The 20472-nt window shown below is 46.1% G+C and overlaps 1 protein-coding gene across 1 annotated transcript in view; it reads left to right on the plus strand.

Annotated features, from left to right (window-relative positions):
• Positions 1 to 577: 577 nt before the first annotated feature.
• Iqgap2 (IQ motif containing GTPase activating protein 2) overlaps positions 578 to 20472 on the plus strand; it is a 283168-nt gene continuing 263273 nt past the window's right edge. The window contains exon 1 of the mRNA XM_075976277.1: positions 578 to 874. Coding sequence (XP_075832392.1) covers positions 829 to 874 — 46 coding nt within the window. The 5' untranslated portion in view covers positions 578 to 828. The remainder of the gene's footprint in view (positions 875 to 20472) is intronic.

Consider the following 20472-nt stretch of genomic DNA (forward strand, 5'->3'; position numbering starts at 1 on the left):
ACATTGGGGCGGGCAGGCAGAGGGGATGGGCGGATGACTGGCAGTTGTGTTCTGCGTGTTGTTTGGAGACTGTTTATCTTGCCGCTCCAGCGTGCGCAAGAGCTCACCCTGACAGTTTCTAGTCAAAAAAAAAAAAAAAAAAAAGGCAATCCTGTGTCTCGTAGACCAAAAGTCACAAGCAATTTTCCTTTAAACCCCCAAATCCAAAAGCAGGCGGGGGAAGTGGTGTCCCCGTGCAGTCTCCCTAGAGGAAAAGGAACTGCAGTGTTTGTCCCCCAGTCACCGAGCAACACCCAGGCGAACAGGGTGTCTGTGGTCTGCTGTGGTTTTTCTTGCTCTTCCCTGCGCTGGTTCACTTCCACCCTCCGAAAGCTCCAAGGCGCCCTCCAGCTGTGCGCTGGGCCCCAGCTGCAGGGGTCTCGTTCGCCACTCAGCCCCTTCCTCTCCCGGGAGGCGGGATCTCGCTCCGCCGCGCTGCGCTGGGCGTCCAGTAGGGGTCGCTGCTCGGCGGCGCGCTCCCACCGCGGTGAATAACGGGGCCGGGCGGGAGGAGAAAGGAAACCTGCTGGGGGAGGCGGCGCGGCGCGGCCCGGGGCGGGCGAGCGAGGGAGGAGAGAGTTCACTTTTGCCCCGGTGTCAGCGAGACGCGGCCGCCGCGGGCGAGGGCGAAGGAACACCGAGGGAGAGGGTCGGCCAGCTCGGAGAAGCCGGGCGAGGGCAGCCGGAGGCGGGATCGGAGCGCGCCCCTGGGGCGCGGAGCCGGCGAGCCTGGCCAGCGAGGAGAGCCACGGGGGGCGCGCCCCGGGAGGCCCCCCGGAGCAGCGCAGGATGCCGCACGAAGAGTTGCCGTCGCTGCAACGGCCCCGCTATGGCTGTGAGTGCACGGGCTCCCTCTGAGCTTGGGGAACCCCTCTCGCTGGGACCTCATTGGGGAGGCCGAGGGGGACCGGGTGCTCGCCGCGGAGAGCAGCGGCTGGCAAAGTTGGGAAGTGGGATTGCAAAGCAGCCGAGCGCCTATTTCCGCCCCTGTCCTCCAAATTCCTAACCCCAGCTTCCAGCCACGTCCCTCCACCCCGCAAGCCTCAGCGGCGCGGGCGCAGATCAGGTTGTGGTTTAGGGGTGTCAGGTGAGGAGCCCGCCTAGTTCCAGGCGCTGCCGGCTGGGGCCAGCGAGGGGCTTAGGGGGTCTGATGCTTCCCACCCTTAAGGGGCGAAAAGTTTGTTTGCTGTGGCTACAGGTGGGCACCGCAAGTACTGTAACTGCGCGCTCTGCGAGAGGTGAAGTCAGTTTCTTGGAAGGGCAGGCTTCTCCTCCTCCTAGCCTCTTTTGGGCCTCACCTGAGCAGCTGGAGCCTCTTTGGGCCCCACAGGTGTGAGGCCCTTCCAGCCAAAGCCCACAGGGACACGTCCCGCTCCCACCCACTTTCCTGGCGGCTCTCCCCGCCCCCAATCCCTCGCGCGGGAGGATTTCTGTGAGGACAGACTGGGAGCCTGTCTTGAAGGTGGTGGTGTGGGCTACCCGAGCTTGCCCGCGGAAAGAGGTGGCTTTGACTAACAAGAGGGAGCCAGATTATCACCAACCACGTGGCCCCGTGTGCAGAGTTCAGAGTCCTAAATCTGTGGTAGGAAGTATTTCCTTTAAAACAAACAGTAAGCTGGCTTTTTCTCCAGGGTTGGCCCTGTCGGCAAACTCATGGCCAAGAACCATGGGTTAATCTTTTGCTCAGACTGGCCTTGGTAGCAGAAGTACCAGGTTTAAGTTAAGGTGGTGATGCCTACATCAGAGTTAGTGTGTACGTGTGGTTTGGGGTGTTTGGTAGGAACAGAGATGAAATTTTTGGAAGAGGGTCGCCAACTTCCCTAACACACACACACACACACACACACTCACACTAACTCACACAGTCACATCCCAGTCCTTGTGGTCTGTCAGAGGTGGGAGGTCCCCCCCCCCCCTTTCTTCTTGTGACAAGAAGAAGGAGCCAGCTGTAGCTTCTATAAAGTGAGAAAATGCATCCAGCGCGACCCAGTATTTTGCAGCCTTGGGCCAGTTTGCAGTTGGTAAACCACACAGAGAGCTCCGGGACAGGAGGAGGAGCCCTGTGCTCATCTGGTGGTTGCAGTGTCAACCTCAGGCTTTGAAAGTCCGTTCACGTGACCAGCTCTTGGTACATAAGGTGGTTTCACTGTGTCGAGCTGTAAGATGACTATGAAGTCTGTAAACTAGGTGACCCCACATTACAACATGGTTTGACATCACGTGGCCTGAGCTAGCCCTCATTAGCGAAGTCCTGGTGTAGAGGTGATGAATGTAGCCCAGGATCATGCCTCTTTCCATTCACCCCTGCATGGGCATCTGAGGTGCCTGGTTTTTTTATTGAATCAGCCTACCACTTCAGCGTGTTTTAGGAGCCTAATCAAGGAGGCATAGACCTGGCAAACCTGAAGCCTGCTCTGTGGAGCATCTTTCCTGGGAAATCTTCCTCTTTTTGTGCTAATCTGGTGTTGCAGGGTGGGGGTGCCCATTCTTGGAGTGATTTATTTACCTTCCCTGGGCTTGTCAAGTGCTGTTCTCCCATGACTCACCATGGTCAAATGAGGACTATGTGCTTCTGTGTTAACCACACTGTGAAATACGAAAGCTTTAATACAGTAGCCAGTTATGCCATGTAAACAATACTTTTGATGCCATGTTCAGGTCTAGAATATATATATATATATATATATATATAGTATGCTTTTTAAAAATGATACCTAGAACTGGTAAGATGGCTCAGCCAGTAAAGGTGCTTGCTGCCTGATGACCTGAGTTCAATTCCCAAGATCTACATGGTACAAGGAGGGAACTAACTCCTCTAAGTTGTTATCTGATCTCCACAGGTGCACACACACACACGCACACACACACACACACAACATATCTGCCAGAGTATACCTTGGTGTTAATAGACACTACTGAACGCTTTGACTATTTATCCAGAAGGTCCTGGTTTGGTATATGAGTTGTTGGTTTTCTGGGCCCCTTGTCAAGGCTGAACACGGTGTCAGGAAAGACAACAGGGTTGTCCTCACCTTGTGTTATAGGGGATGCCTTTTCTTGCTTCCTGGTTTGGGAAGCAGGTGAGTTCAGGAGGCTTCCAGCTCTACAACACAGGTTGAAGCCCCAAGACTTAAACGCCAATAGTTTGTTCTGATGTCAGTTTGGTGCTAACAATTCCAAGTCTTTGAGACTCTTGTAAAATTGAAACACAACCATTTGATTGTTTGAATTAAGTTGTTTTACTTGCTTCAAGTGTGGGCTTTTCTGCTCTCTACCCCCTTGAACTGTTTTTACAGTCAGTAATTCTTACATTGAGCAATTAAATTAACTTGGCTCAAGTCTCCCTCTTCCCTCCCAGGTTATGTGTCTGTAAAATACCACATCCTAAGTTGTACTTGAGGGATTTGTCAGTAGACTCTTCATGGTACTTGCGAGCCTTCTCAGATTTCTGACAGATTGCTGAGGGCGTCCTGATTTGGACACAGGTGTGCACTGAATTAAAATGATATAGACTCATTTCCATTTAATTCCTGTTATCCCTGGTCATGCTCTCCTGCAGCCTGCAAAGTCATGTGATGTGCTACAAACAAGGCAATGCTGTCATTGTAGTAGTGCAGTGTTGAGGAGCGGCCAGAAAGAAGAGGCAACAGCCATAGGCATGCAAACACAGACACAGATGTAGACACAGGTTTAAATAGCATGGATGCTTAGGCGCAACATACAGTAACTTTTCTGCCTTTGAAATGAATTATGATGTATCTGCCGAGTGACTTCCGAAAACCCACTGCCTGAAAAACCACGATCTGTCAAAAGTTTTACTCCAGTTAATTACTTGAGAGTTAAAGAGGCCCGTGAAAGCAAAAGACCTACAGTTGCGTTCCCTCCTGACTAGCAATCCAGTCAACATTGAAGTGTCATTCTGGGCAAGAAGGATGGACTTCTGCTCTGAAAAACACAGGTCCTTCTCATGAGTTGCATTGTAAAAATAACAGTGACCAAGGTGTCCTTGTTTGCTCCCTTCAGAAAGTGAAGCATCCACCAGGTGTGGTGGTACGAGCTTGTAATTCCAATACCCAAGGCCAAGGCGGGATGATTATGATTTTGAGGTCAGCTTGGATTATATGAACAGCTCGAGGCTCATCTGAGCTACATAGCAAAATCTTTTAAAGAGAGAGAGAAGGAAAAAGTTCAGCATAAAGGTCGGAGCGATAGCTAAGTCAGTGAAGTGCTTGCCTGGAACGCATGAAGGTCTGATATCTATCCCTAGAGCCCTGGTTAAATAAAGAAGAGAACATCCAGATATGGTGGCGGAGGCACACGCTTATAGACACGGTGCTGGGGAGGCCGATGATCCTTGAGGCTCACTGGTGAGCAATCCTGTCCTAATCAGAGAGCCCCAGGTCCCGGTGAGACACCCTGTCTCGAAAACCAAAAGGTAGATAGCTTCGAAAGAGCAAGACCCGAGACTGACATGTGCAAGCAACCCATGTACATATACACACAAGGGCATCATCAATCAATCTCTCCCTCCCCCCCTTCATGTGTTGAAGAGCTGTAGCTGATAATGTTGATTATTGAGCGATGCTCTCGTCTGAAGGCTGGGCAGTGTGACTTCTAATCGCCTGGGAACTGGACTATTGAGGTGGTTAATGCAGCCGGTGCTTTACCTTAATGTCATTTCTGAAGCGGCCAACACCGCGGTGTGAAAGGGCAGTGGCGGTGGCTCTATTGCGTGTAGCTCAGCTTTAACTCCCTCTGCGCGTTCATCTGCGAGGTGGGAGAAGGTAAGTGTGGGACGCTACCCTGTGATGCTGGCCCCACAGACAGAAAGCCAAGCTACTCCTTTATGTTCTTGTGTTTTGGTTGATCTCCCGAAGGTCAGCAGCTAAAGTGTTATTTTAGTATGCTTTTAACTTTAATTACACGTGCTGAATGACTTGTTTGGGAGAGCTTAAGCTTGTAATACCAAGTTTGCGTTCCAAGTTCATGTTATTTGGGGTGTTAGCTAACCTTCTTTTCTCTAGGGAACTGTTAGCTTGCAGCTGCCCCTTGCTCACCTACCCTTTTCTGGGCATGGTGCTGGGAACCAAACCCCAGGCCTTGTCTACGCTCGTCCACTGATCCCTACCCCAGCCCTCCATAACCTTTACAACAGCTCCCTTTGGTTCAAGGCTCCTGTGCAAACAGCACTAATGTTGCTCCGTCTTCAGGGTAACCAACAGAGAAGCAGAGGTCACTCAGTTCCAGAGCAGGCAATTACCACGGGCTATGGAATTAAGACTTGTGACCTACTAAGCCTGGGTGCTTAAAATGTGTTATTGTTCCTATCTGCTCAGTATTACTTTATGGGGATTGGGAGACAGTATGGCAAAATTCTCACAGAAGCTGAAATTCACGATATGGTGTCAGGCCACACAGCTAGTTGGTGACAGGGACAACTTGAAGCAACATGGCTAGACTGGAGTCTTTCCTCATCCACCATTTTGCCAAGATGCCATACCTGAGTTTGTGTGTGTGTGTGTGTGTGTGTGTGTGTGTGTGTGTGTGTGTGTGTGTAGGGGGTTACTCCCTTCTGTCTTTTTCAGCTATTGGTCAAGGAAGGAAGATTCATCAAAGTCCAGAAACCTATAGACAATTGGATGGGGTGATATTAAAATTAGATGCGCTGTGTTCTTTAAGGTCAATTTCAATGCTTGCTTTTTCCACCAGAAAGCATAGGCAATTCATGGACTTATATTCCTAGAGTACATTCAGGCTTGTCAAAGGATTCTGTGTATAGATAAAGACATTCCATCAGGCTCTGGGGCCCTGCTATGAAAAGAAGCCTTTTCCATAAGAATATAGTGGCACGCACCAATGGCTCTAAATAGGATAATTTGTAAAATGCATTTTATTACGTATACCATCCATCCCTTGAAGCCTGGGTTTGATGAAAAAAGCATGTAGTGGGGTGGCCGGCTGACCAGCGAGCATCCACTCTCGCTTTTTGCCCTGTTTTATCTTTTCTTCTTCAGAGGCAGCCTAATGGGATGGAGATGGCAAGAGCCTGAAAGTTGAATAGATTTGGGTCTGAATTCTGACTTCCATCCCTGCCTGAGTGGCCTTGGTGTCTCCTCCGGCACCTTGAGCTATAGACCTGATTCATGTGTGGTTGTTGGATCACAGGGCTAAACAAATTGTAGTTATTTCCATTACTTGAGCATGTATCTCTTATGTACAAAACACTGTCGGGGAGGGGGTCATAGCTACTTATAACTTCAAAGAAAATCTGAGGACTGGAGATATAGCTCAGTCCGTAGAATGAATGGCAGCATGTGGGATGCCTCAGGTTCGATCCCCGGCACTGCAGAAAGTAGGCAAGTGCTATCCCTGTGATCTCAGCCCTTGGAAGTTCAAGGCTATTCTCAGCTACTTAGAGGTTTTAGGCCAGCCTGAGCTACATAAGACCCTGTCAGAAGAAAGGAAGGAAAGAAGGGAGGTTGGGAGGAAAGAAGAAAGAAAGGCAGGCTGAGAGATAAGGAATAACTCTTTTTAGTGTATTCTCAAGTTCTGCAGAAGTGATAATGTGAGAAACGTAGGCTGGAGCAACGAAAAGACTTTGTTGAGGATTCTGAATTTGAATAAGACCTTCGGATAGGTCAGGGGCAAAACTGGAAGGTATTCTGGTGTGTTTGTTGTGGGAATATTTCGCCAGGATATATGCTTATTGTGGATGGATGCTGAGGAGTAAGGAAGTAACTGGGAGAGGACACATCGTGGAGTCCTTTATTTACAGGCAGTAAAGGTATCTTTTTAAAAAGTATATCTTGTGGTATCTTTTTTAAAGTATAATTTATTCGTCTTTATTTTATGTGCATTGCTGTTTTGCCTGCATATATGTCTGTGTGAGAGTGTCAGATCTTGGTGTTACAAACAGTTGTGAGCTGCCATGTGGGCACTGGGAATTCAACCCGGGTCCTCTGGAAGAGCAGCCAGTGCTCTCAACGGCTAAGCATCTCTTCAGCCTAGCAGGTTTGTGGTGTTTTATGGGTGCCTGAGTAATAGGTATCTTCCTGGGCTTTGAGATGCTCATTTTTTTTGTTTAAACATGTTCTTGAGCAAGTAGCTCAGTAAAATAGTAGAGAGTAGGTATGGGGGTGTGTGCACAAGGTGCACTCTGTTCCGACTGGCCCAAGGTCCTCTGGTGTGGGAGTACCTTTAGGATGGGCAGCGTTGCTGGATGGCTTTGCTGAAGTTAGTGAGTTCTCTGAGAACAGGTGAGGAAAACATGCATAGTTAGAGTGGACATGGACCTTGACAGCTAGGTTATCAGGCGATAGGGTTTCTTCCTCTTCTTATTCTTCATTCTCAGCGTTACCTGTGGCAATTTCCACCTCTCACGTTCCACTGGTAATCATGGTCTTCTGATGACCAACGTCCTGGTTTGGGTGAAGAATGATTGAGACCCTGGGTGCACCTATTTATTGGCAGTTGGCTGGGGAACTTGTCTCTTTAGCAAGAGACCCACAGATTTTACCAAATTTAGCTGGATTCTCCTTTGGCTTTATAACCATGAATTGCTTCTTGGTCATTTTGGTTAGGATAAAGTGTCTCTTTGCAATCATGTATTGCATGCGACCTATCTGTCACGGGAGCATCTCCTCAGGGCAGTGGTTTTCAAAGGACTGGTGTAGCGATCGTAGAGCATTATTTGGAAACTTGTGAAAAGGCAGATGCCTGGCCTTACCCAGCCTGGAGAAGTTCTGGACTCACCCCCCGACTCTCCGAGTTTCACTAATGTTCCAGGTGATGCTGATGCCCTGGAACATTCCTGAAAAGCTGTTTCCAATATTCTGTGAGTCTCTTCACTGTGCATGCAGGGTTTTTGCAAAGTGAGTGAGTAAGCTTTTAACTGCTTTCATTTTTCTATTCCTACTGAAGGAAGACATTTTTGTTTATTTTTCAAAAAAAAAAAAACAGAGCTGGTGGGGGAGCTGGAGAGATGGCTCAGTGGGTAAGAGCACTGGCTGCTCTTCTAGAGGACCTGGGTTCAATTCCCAGCATCCCCGTGGCAGCTCCGGGTTGTCTGTAACTCCTGTTCCAGAGGATCCAACACCCTCACACAGACATACATGCAGACAAATGTACATAAAATATAAATAAATAAATTATTAATAAAAGATGTAGTTGGGTGCAGTGACTTGCACAAGCATTCTTCGCACGGAAGCAGGACTGCCATGATCTGGAGGGTAGTCTGGCTGTCTGGCTGAGTATGGCTACCTCAAAAAATAAAAGCAAACAACAACAAAAAAAAACCCAATAATAAAAATTTAGATGCTTTTGGCATATGCATTTGCAGGTCAAACAACTCAGGCAACTAAGGTAGACCGATCAATTGAGCCCAGGAGTTCAGAACTAGTTGGGCAAGGTAGAGGGGCTTTGCCCTAAATTGAACCCAATTTAGGTTCAGGGGGGCTAGAAGGACTAGGTTGTAGTTCAGCAGGAGGGACTGACTTGGCATATTTATGAGGGACCGTGGTTCAACTAAAATAGCTTAGTTCCTGATGATTTTGCTTAGTTCTCATATTTCATTGACAATATGAATTCAATCTTAAGTAATGCTAACAATATAATTTCCTGCTGTTGGCTCTAGCTATGCTGATTTGCATGTGCTAATATATTTTAATTACTTAGGAATCTAGCCAGTACTCTGCCCTTTGGCCCCAGGAATGAGTACTATTGTTTAGTACTAAGTTTAGCTCAGTCTGTCTTTATTCTACTTTTTACCTAAAAGAGGCACTCATTTCTATTGCTAATCCATGAGTTTGGAGTAAAGAACAGACAGTTCATCTTGAGTTTAGGTTTGCTTTCTCTTGCGGATGCCAAGCAAGTTGCTTCGATTTTTGCAACATGTGGTTGGGAAAGTGTATCCTTAAAGGGTCGAATGCTTTTATATGGACCTGTGTGTGCCCAGAATGGGCCTCCACTGGGCCCTGGCTCTAACGATGGGTAGCATTGGTGCATTTCCCTTCATCCATTATTGCTTCATTTGTCTTTCTATTCCCAGCTCTCCTTCCCCCTTCTACGCAAAGTATATCTGCATTCCTATCTCCTTCTCCTTTGAGACTATGAAAATTCTTTAGTCTTTTCTGGGGACATCAAGTTCTGTCTATTAATTTGGTTGGGGATCAAATTAATCCTGTTGATGTTCGCTTAAACTCTCGTATTTTATTAGTGTTTCCAAATAAGGCTGGAGAAGGTTTGGGTTTCTGTGATGGGTGTCATGTCCTCACAGTGGTCTCACAGCTGTCCCCAGCATACCTGAATCATCATTGGGAAGTTAGCGAGCCTTCCCCAGGGCTAAGTGGTCATTGCCGCCGCTGCTGCTCTGAAGGGTTTAGTGTCAGATAAATGAGAAGGAACTACTGGAAAAGTCTTGATGTGTTATGCCTGGCTTCAATTGTAGTTTATTGCCCAGGTCAGCCAACTCTCCTGTGGGAGACCGGCAGGGAGGTGAGGAGGAGGAGGAGGAAGTACATGGACTCATTAGGCATCCTTCAGACCCCACTGCTTCCAGGATGTTTGCCAAGTTTGAAGTTCACAGGCCCAGTGAAACTGAACTGTGTGGTAACTAGGGTGCTGGAGAACCTTGCGGGCTGGAGCTGGCACTCAGTGACAGACAGAGTTCTTGCTTGAGGTCCTCGGCTTGGTCTTCAGCCCACTAAGAAATAAAAATCCTTGGCTATTTGCTTTTAGATGACTTATTTGTTCTCTTACCTTCTCCGTTCTACCTTTCCCTTCTATTTATTATTATTACAATTATTTATTCCAGTAAGTGTCTGTACTGGCTACTTTTATATCTTTGTTACCATGATACCTGACAGATGACCTACAGGAGGAAAAATTGATTTTGGTTCCTAGTTTCAAGAGACTTTCAGCCCATCATGGCAGAGAGGGCATGGTGGACCAACGGGGTTCATGGCAGCTGGAGCAGCGTCAGGGACTGTTCACATCACAGCAGACCATGAAACAGAGAGAGGCAGGCACTAGGGACAGACTACAACTTTCACCCTAATGACCCACTTTTTTCAGACAAACCTCATCTTTTAAAGGTTCCACAGTCTCCCAAAATAGCACCGCTGTCTAGGGAGCACTGGTTTGAGATACAAGCTGGTTTCTCAACAGGGGAACATTTCAAATGTAAACCACACATTTCATATAATCATTTACAATCCCCCTACTCCCCACTTGCCCAAAAGGAGGCACTGCCATCAGCCAGACTTGGCAGATTCCAGCATGGGAACTTGAGTAGATCACTTTCTCTTCCTTTGCTTCGGCTGTGGACTCCCTGAGCAGGCAGGCTTTGCAGGGTTGCACTGGAGGACTTGGCAAGATGTCAGTCACACAGGCGCATGGAATGAGCTCTACCCGCCACCCCCCACACTGCAGTTCCCATGTGAGTTCTAATAAGGCAGCTTCTGGAGCCTTGCTGCCTGTTAAACTCTTAGGAAGCTTGCCTGAGAAACGATCATTCCAGAACTACTACAAACTTGTGCTCGCTTTGTTCTGCGTTTACTAATGACTTTTATTCTGCAAATGGAAAACACGCTTTTTTTTTTTTTTAAAGAAAGCATATATAAAGATACTTCTCTTCTCCGTGCAAACCAGGTCCGTCCTTTGGCATTGATTCTGGGGACAGTCTTGAAGCTTTTCTCCTCATGTCTCCTGCAAAGTGTTTGCTATTGTTAGTCTGAAATGGTGAGTCGTTTGTGCATATATATTTCTCCCCGGTGTGAGTTGCGACTGTAACTTTGCATATTTAATGAGGTGAGCTCTGAGAAAGAAATGAAATTTCTAATGTACTTTTACGTGGTAGTTTTGGAACCTCCGCACATGTACCTTTGGTCTCTTAAGTAAGACAGGCAAACAAGCCACCAAGTAAGCAACACTCTGTTTAGCCTGTGTTTGTGAGATCGTTCTTGAAAGTTCTGTAGAATTGTTTTAGAGATTGCCTTTAGGACAGGGACTCAGAGCAAGGATGGGTACAGTATTTGAAAGATTCTTTCAGTATGTATTACTTTTCAAAAAATAAAGCAAACGTGTATTTAAGAAAACATTGTACCACATTGATTACCCTTAGAATAATGTGGTAGAACATAATAAAATTGGTGCCTGTCAGGAGTGTGCTCTTTGGTCAACACTGTCTTCCCAGCACTTGGTACTTAGGTTGTGTCACCTGTTTCTACTCCGAATTTTAGTCAAAAGGCAGAGAAACGGTCATGTCAACCGTTTGTATGGAGATAATGGATAGTTTTTCCTCTTCTCCGAATTTTCTCTGGTATGCATTTCTGTAGCTGGAAAACTAAAGGTACTTTTACCTTTTTGCTTCTCAAGACACAGAGTTCGTTGTAGCTGTGGTCTCAACTTTGAGAAAATCAGAGCCTGTAGAGCAAGTCTATTATGATTGGGAGAATTTGTGACAGTTCAGTGTCCAAGTGTGCTTGTATGTGTATGTGTATGCATATGAGAATGTGTGTGTGTGTGTGTGTGTGTGTGTGTGAGAGAGAGAGAGAGAGAGAGAGAGAGAGAGAGAGAGAGAGAGAGAGAGAGAGAGAGAGAGAGAGACTGACGTGCTGAGAGGTCCCAGGACTCTGAGATGCTGTAGTTCAATTGGAGATAATGAAAGTTTGGATCAAAGGCATAAGGATCAGGAAAGAAAACGTAGCAATGATGAAAGAGGTAGCAGTAGCTGTTCAGCATTTAAACATTTCTTAGGAAGTGTATAGGGGGTTCATTTTCATAATGAATCAAGTAGCGTCTCCAGTGAGTAAAGATTGCTGGCACAATGCAGAGGACTGCTCCCTTCTGTTAAAAGGAGAACTCTTGACAACCTAGAAAGAGCTGGATCACTCGTGATCATTCAGCATGAGATGAGAGGTGTCTCTGTGCCATGGACTTTACTCAGAGCTTGCAGATTCGGTATCTTTATGGGTCACATGTGACCAAGACCTGACATCAAATGACAGGAAGCCCTTTAGTGTCTCCTAACCAGACAGCACCTTTGTCCCTCGAAAGGAGAGGCAAACATTTGTGAATAGTGTACAGGTAGAACAAGTTAGGTTGTTCCTGCTTGGCCTGTGGAAGGCACTGATGCGTGCACTGCACTGTTGCAAAACTGAGATGCCATTGGAAGTGCTACCAACCTGAAATAATGAGAACTGTGAGGCCAGGGGCAGTGGGAGGGAGTGATGCTTCCTGTGTGAGATTGGGCGTGACTTCTGAGCGGCCTTCTACATCTGGAAGGTGGGTTCGTGTTTACTTCACCTCCGAAGGGCCATGAGGCGAGGGAGAAGGCTCTGAAAGCAGTTTCAGTATCTGTATGCATAGTGGGGTGAGGAGGCAAGCTAGCACTTCCTCGACAACTCTTTGGTCTTGAGTGTTGAAAGGATACAGCCTCTCATCCGCCCGAGGTAGTGCCTTTCTAGTGTAGAGACACACAGTGGCGGACTCTGGTGTGAGATGAGCTCTTTCCTTTTCCTCTAGCTGAAAGGTGTAAGTTTGGTTTTCTAGGTTTAAACCTTTTAGCCAGCGTTGTCTTTGTCCATCTGACCATTTCTCTAATACGAAGTGTAAAAATTGAAACTGCTAATTAATGATAGGAATTGAAAAACTGGAAAGCCTTTCCCAGAGGCATGTCTTCAGTCTGGAGTAGCTGAAAGGTGTTTGCTGAAGGAAAGGACATTGTAGGAGACAGGAGGGGAGGAGATAAGGTATGAGAAGGCAATTTTGTCTCCTTTTCTGTTGGTAGAGAACATTTTTTTTAACAAGGTGAGATGCTGTGACTTCTTGGGAAAGAAGTGGAGGCGTAGGTGGACTCTTGGGCAGCTGGAGGCCGAGATCTCCCAGGGTAGGTATCACCGGCTGGCTAAGGTCAGGTGCTGAGTTCATTTCCATGGCTGTTGTCCATGCTGTCACGATACCACATTTTGGCTTAGAGATCTAATTCATTAATTCATTAGGGTCGACCTGTATCCTGGTTAGTTTTTTTTTTTGTTGTTGTTGTTTTTTTTTGTTTTTTTGTCATCTTGACTCAAGCTATAGTCATTTGGGAAGAGGGACTTTGAATTGAGAAAATGGCCCCCATAACATTTGCCTGAAAGCAAGTCTGTAGGATCTTTTATTGATTGATGATAGATAAGGGTGGTGCCACCCTTGGAGAGGTCGTCCAGGATAGTATGAGAGAGCAATTTGTGAGGAGCAAGCCAGGAAATAGCACTCCTCTGTGGCCTATGTATCAGCTCCTGCCTCCAGGTTCCCACCTCAGTCCCTCCCTACCCTGGCTTCCCTCACTGATGGACTGTGACCTGGAAGTGTGAGATGAAACAAACCCTTTCCTCCTCAATTTGCTTTTGGTCATGGTGTTCACAGCAGTAGAAACCCTAACAACATGGATGCCCTTTAAAGTCTAAGGAACTTAACAAAGCAAAGGCTGGTTTCCAAGAGGCTGCCCCCTAGATCTGCTAATTGTTTCAGGGGATGTTTTTGTAGGGTATCTTAATTTTTATTCAATTATTACATGATACATTTATAATTTTCCTTTAAAATAATTTATTAGCATATATTACTTATATAAAGGAATTTCATTATGACTTCTTTTTTCTTTCTCTCTCTTTTTTTTTCTTAAGTCAGGGTTTCTCTGTAACTTTGGAGCCTGTCCTGGAACTAGCTCTATAGACCAGGCTGGCCTCGAACTCACAGAGATTTGCCTGCCTCTGCCTCCCGAGTGCTGGGATTAAAGGTGTGCACCACCATCACCTAGCATCTTTACGACATTTCAAAATGTATGTAATGGGGCTGGAGAGATGGCTCAGCCGTTAAAGGCTAGGCTCACAACCATAAATACAAAATGTATATAATGTTCCTTGATCACATCTACTCGCTCTGTTACAAGCTTCTTATCTTCTCTCTTTTTCATACCCCTAGTCAGAATGGCTGTCACCAGGAAGAGAACAATACATGCCCGTGAGAACTCAAGGAAACAGAAGACTTCATTCACTGCTGGTGTAAATGCAAATTAGTGCTGACATTGTGTAAATTAATACATAAGCCCCTCCGCCCCCATTCGATAGAGATTCCCCATTTGATTCAGTTATACCAACTCCTGGGTGTGCGTATATTCAAACGAATCAAGGTTAAATTCCTGCAGGGATACTGCCTAAGTGTGTTTATAACACACTGCTCACCATAGCCAAGCCAAGTTACAAAATCAGACTAGCTGCCTATGGATGCAAGGCTAAGGAAAATCTCAATCCCCCCACCCCCACATATGCATGACTTTCATTAAACCATAAAGAATCACATTAGGTTGTTTTTGTTTTCTACCCGTTTAAAAATGTTTGAACTTTCAGAGTCTCAAAGACGACAGTGAGTGTTCATTTCTTTCTCTTAGCCTTTCCATGTGCAAATACAGCACCACCCATCCATCTGCAGGCTTTGGGACAGCTCACCTCTAACCTCCTCAGCAGATATCTCAGCTACCGAGAAAGAGGACACTCTCTTCCACAGGCACACCCTCAGGACCACGCTTTTTTTTTTTTTCTCCCTTGGACAGTGTCAATTCTACATGGAGATTCCCCCCAGCTGGACTTTAGGGTCATTTTTCAGGCTCCAGTCAAGTTTCTCAGTTGTTTTTGACTGCTATGTTCCTTTCCCTGGATGGGGTAGTTCCTGCCTCTCCATCAGTTCAGTGATGATGGGTCCCTGAGGGGCCCAGGCCAATTTCCTGATGTGGTTGCCTCCTGAATGTCTGTTTTCCTTTGTACATCTGTCAGGGCACGGTGTCCTATGTACCATTCCCAGTGATGGGTAGATACTTTTCAAAAAACCTCCCTGGAGATTGCAATGTATAGCCAAGGCTTGAAACTTTGCAGAAGTTAAAACCTGGCATATAATGTAAAATTACCATGGCCTTGCAGCATCAGAAGGACATTCAAAAGGAGGGGAAGGGGAACAAAAGAGGGTAAGGGTGCTGGGAGAAACAAAATATTGCATATTTTCCCATGTGCAAAATCTAGATTTAAATATACATGCAAGGCCAGGCATATTAGTACACACACACACACACACACACACACACACACACACACCTTTAATCCCAGCACTTGGGAGACAAAGGCAGGCAGGTTTCTAAGTTTGAGGCTAGCCTGGTCTAGTAAGTTCCAGTCCAGCCAAGAGCTACTCAATGAGATACTATCTCAAAGAACAAAAATAAATAAATAAATATCATACATGTGTGTAATATAAAGGCAAGGAAGGGAATTATTTGGGGACAGGAATGGTACCAGTGATAGGAATATGGGGAGCAAATATGAGCAAGATGCAATGATATATGTATATGAAAGCATAATTATTTTATGCTAAAATTAATCTTAAAGAATTATGTGAACTGTCCTTGTCCATCTGAAGAACTTTTCATCTTTTTGAACTGAAACTTTGGATGTATGAAGTGGCAATTCCTCTTCTTTCCCCCACCCACAACCTTGTTCCTACCCTTACCCCTCTGTAATGGCTACTGTAGACACCTCATGGAGGTGACATCATAGAGCTAGTGTTAGGTCTTCTGGACCAGGCATGTCTCATTTAGCATTTCTTCAGAGTTCATCCCGGTCACAGTCTGTGTCAATTTTTCCTTCCTTATGAATAAACCAAATAATACTCCAGCTTGTGGAGACCATGTACGTGCGCCATGATGCCTGTTGGTTTGTTGATGGCCACTTGGCTATTGGGACCAAAAGCTGCTGTGAACAGAATGTGCACTTCTTTTGGATATGTACCAGCCAGTGGGATTGTTGGCCTACACTGGCAATTCTGTGTTTCTGTGTTTAGTTATTTGAGAAGCCACTGTGTGCTCCTCGCTTTAAAGAGAGTAAATTGAAGAAGACGTAGAAGATCGAGGCATCTTAGCTGTCAGATGTGCCCTTGTTAGCTCTGCAGACCTTCAGCCTCCTGCTCAGATGGCCTCCTGGGAGGCTGTGTGCATCTCTTTTGTCTCCATGGAGAACTAAGTGATACGGGCTTAAATTTAGCTGCAGCAAATTTGTTTCTTGGTTATCTGAGGAGATGCACAGGACAGGGTTCGAGTGTAGCTTTCATTTGTCCTTCATGACTCTTCAAAGAGTGTTTCTTTAGTTTCGGGTAGGGAAACTGGAACAGTGCATGGAAAAGGAGTTGCCTGTGCTCTCTGAAAGTAACGGAAAGTGAAGTAAAGGCTGCCTTCCCAGAGCATGTGGGGTTTAAAAATACAACATTGTTCTGGTGTATTAGTCCACCTCCTTCCAATGCTGGTGAGGTGACCTAAGCAAGATGCTAAGTTCGCCTGTAAAATCGAGAAAATAATTATAATTGTGTTTGGACTAATTAATCTATGCAAAGTGTTTGCTGCTTAGAAGATGCTCATTCAGCATAGGTTATTAAGAATAAGATAATATGCTTAAGTGATGCCTAGATAATCCCAACTGTCCCCAGAAGTTGGTATTTCCAAATGTCTCATTACTGTTTAATTGGACTCAGCCTCTCTGTCCAGTTGTCTTGGCCCTGGCAACCTGGGTCCTCTAGAACAGTGGGTCTTAGGGAGCATGAGGGTGGCAAGGGCCAGTGAAAGCTGGCGCGAAGTAACTGAACTGCAGGAAAGGGAAAACAGCTTCTCAGGGTGTGTGAGAGAAGTTTCTATGTATTGCTGAGGCGGCTGAGTGTGGATAAAGCACATGTGTTTGGGTGGTTCCGGCTTCCTTCTGCTGTGGCTAAGGGAAGTAGGGACTAGCCAGATGATGGAATTTGAAGGCTACTTATTCTTCCATTCCCTGGAATGGCCTTGAGCCAAGAACTCTATATGAACCACAGTCTGATCCCACCCTGCCAAGTTGTTGGTTTAATGGGTTTTATTTGAGGCAGGGTCTCATGTCCTCCAGGCTGGTCTTGACTCAGCTCTGTTTATGACGATGCTAAGCTCCTGATGCCTCTTCCTCTGCTTCCCAAGTGCCGGGAAGCCACGCCCTGCTTCCCACTTTTTGCCTCTTAATGATTAGTTTAAAGATTGTGCTAAGTACACTGTGCGGAGTTCCCAGGGTTATTTAACAAGAAAAATGTTGGCTCTGCAGAAGGACCTAGTGTATTTTGAAACTCAAGACATCCTACTTCAGCAGAAAACTCAGATCCTATATCCAGGCCTTGAGTCTGTCCTGACTCCCCTGGACAGCCTGAGGAGAATATAGTTCACATGTGGTCGCAGGTGACAGGATGAGACATGACATTATAGACTCAGCTTAAGAAAGGGGTTGGTCTTATTCTACTCTGCCTGTTTAATTCTATTGGTACTGGTATCAACAAACATATCCAAATGCTTATATGTGCCAGGTATTATTTTAGGCATTGATTTGTTTATTTATTTATGAGACAGGATTTACCTCAAACTTTATATGTATCCAATAATAACCTCGAATCCTTGATTCCCCTGCCTCTACTTCCCAAAATGCTGGGATTACAGGCTTAATACCTCCACCATTCCTGACTTCTAAGCATTTAAAAGAAAGTGAATTATCCAGTGTAATCCTTACAACGATCCTCTGAGATCTGTGATATTAGCCCCATTTTACTCGTGAGAAAACAGGTTCAGACAGACTAAATACTTGCATAAGCTACTGCTCCTCAGTAGTGACATGAAGGTTTGAACTCGGGTAGTGTGACTCCTGGCTATGGGCCCACCGTGCCTGTTGAATTCAAATTTAAAGTCAGTGTCAGTCCCTTTGTACTCTATTCTGGGCAAACTCTTTTAACCATTGTATTATCTTCCTTTATGTTCCTGCTATGATAAATTGCCACTCCTCCATCAGAATAGCCATTCACTTTGGGGCAAGGAAGACTTCTAGATACCCTAGCACAGTGTCTGTCTAATCATAAACAATGACATGCATTTCCCGGGAGTCGGATGAACTGGTGCTCATGTATATTAATCATCATCATCATCACTATCATCAACATCCGTCAATGTAGACTCTTTCACGTGTTAGGCAGGTATTCCACAGCAAGAACTACATTCCTAGCCCTGGTGTCTGCTATTACATTGAGGTTTGCTCTTCGCCAATGTTAAAAAGTCATTGCATGCAGAAGGAACAGAGGGCAGGAAGGATGCAGAAGTGGCGGATAAATCATAGTGAGGATGTGGAAGGATCTTAAACAAAGGAAGCATGGCAGGCCCCAGCCTCACGAGAGCCAAGACAGCGAGTGCACGCCTACACGCACCCATGGAGGCCGCTTTGCAGTGGCGGAGCTCACACGTCTTCAGCTCTCTCCCGGTGCCTTCAGCACATTCCGAGGATGAGAGCTGGGGAAGTATGGGGTCCCTTTTTAGAACAGTTTCTGTCGGGTTTACACCTCAGCACTGTAGGGTTTAGCCAACAGTTCAGCAGAAAATAGACTCATTTGGAAGCCCTTTGATCAGGGTGGATGGATGGCTGAGACAGATAACGTTTCCAGGAGAATTTCTATAGCAACAGGACTTTCTGAAATATAAATCCATAACTTGTGTTTATGAATATCCACTTTCTGTATTTTGCTTTGGCTGATAGAAAGCACAACCAAATCTGGAATGTAACTATAGAATTTGCGAAGGGCTTAAGCATGGTTTCCAGTGTATTTCTAGACCCTCTGCTTTCATTGATCTTCTTTTATTTTCCCTCTATCTGATTTCTTCATCTCTATAGACAGGCTCATTTTTGTAAACCTCAAAACACTGCAGGAAAGAAGAGAGGTATTAGTAGTCCTTAAACAGAACTATGCTTGGGCTGCCCTCTGCCCCCAGGGAACTGAGCTTCCCATGGGGCCATGGTGACGTGGCTCTCTCATTTACTACCACTCAGCCCTGGCTTTCTCTCTCTGTGATCTGAAGGGGCAAAGTCATAATGTTACTGGAGTTGTTAGGATCAAAGCCTGGGACCTAGCCACCCCAATAAGCTGGATTCAGCCACCTGTACCCTATATGCTAATAAAAGAGACAGGTAATAGTGAAAAACAGAGATTTATTCAATGTGACTATATCAGGAAGAACAGCAAATAAAGAGGTCTAGTGGTCCTGTCTTAAAAAAAAAATCAAAGCTGTTTGGATGCTCACCTTACTAGATCTGGAAGGAGGTGGGAGGTCCTTGGACTCCCCACAGGGCAGGGAACCCTGACTGCTCTTCGGGCTGATGAGGGAGGGGGAGTTGATTGGGAGAGGTGGAGGGGGAGAGAAATGGGAGGCGGTGGCAGGGAGGAGACAGAAATCTTTAATAAATAAATAATAAAAAAATCTGTCCGTAATAGCATACCAATAAAAGTTCCTGATAATAAAACAAAATCAAAGTCTTAAAAAATACACTTATTTATTTATTTACTTATTCATCCCAGTGGGGTATGCACAGCAGGCCCATGTCTGGAGGTCAAGGGAAACTTGGAAGTGTCCGAGGACAACTGGGGAGTCAGTTCTCCCCACCATGTGGAGTCTAAGGATAGATCGCAGGTTGTCAGACTGCATAGCAGACGCCATACCTTCTGAGCCATCTCACCCCTTCTTGGGGGTCTGGCGATGAGATTTAGGTTTAAGTAGAGGGTAAAAGGAATATAGTTATGCAGTTCTGGTCAAGGTGTGCTCCCACACCTTGTTTTGGCTCTGTCCTGTCCCCTGCTGTGGTCCCCAACTGTATGAACTCCCTTCCTGAGAAACAAGTTCCTCCTCTGGACGCCAGGGCTTCAGCCTTTCCCAACCCCCGGCATGAGGTTCATGGAGAAAGTGCAATTCCATAGTGTCTCAACAGTCTGATACCCAAAGGAAGGGGCATACATCTCCTTAGGGTAGCTCTTCTGACACTATGGCTACTGTAGTCCCTGTCTGATGACATCATAGGACAAGCTATAATGCACTAAGCCTTTGCTGGGCAGGGAGAGTGCTCAGTGAGTGGAGAAGGGAGGAAGAGCACTCTGTGAAGATCATGTGATCAGGTTTGGATGAGAGGAAGAGTATCCAGAGATGGGCCATGATGCCCCAGTGGGCAAGGAGTCTCAAAGCACCCCAAATACATTTTCTGCTCTCTCTCCTTGGCCTTCTCACCTGGTGATGGAACCTGGCCTTCTTTGCCGTTTCCTTCCCCATGGCCTGACCTTCCAGAGCCTGAGCCTGATCCTCCGTGTCCGAGGCTGCCATCTTTATTATCGTTCAGCAGGATGGAAAGAAGGCTTCAACATGCACCACGCTGTGGACTGAGACTATTTGGGGAGATGGTGTCTTCATTAACATTTTATTGTGTGCTTTCCTTTTTCATCCTCCTCATTTGCTACCTTCTGCTGTGCATAAACTTCTGAAGTCTGAATAGCAAGCAGCTGTGCATGTTGCCATTGGAGAATCCCAGACAGAGCTCAAATAAA

Source organism: Microtus pennsylvanicus, chromosome 6 (genome assembly GCF_037038515.1).
Source record: "Microtus pennsylvanicus isolate mMicPen1 chromosome 6, mMicPen1.hap1, whole genome shotgun sequence".
Taxonomy (NCBI): Eukaryota; Metazoa; Chordata; class Mammalia; order Rodentia; family Cricetidae; genus Microtus; species Microtus pennsylvanicus.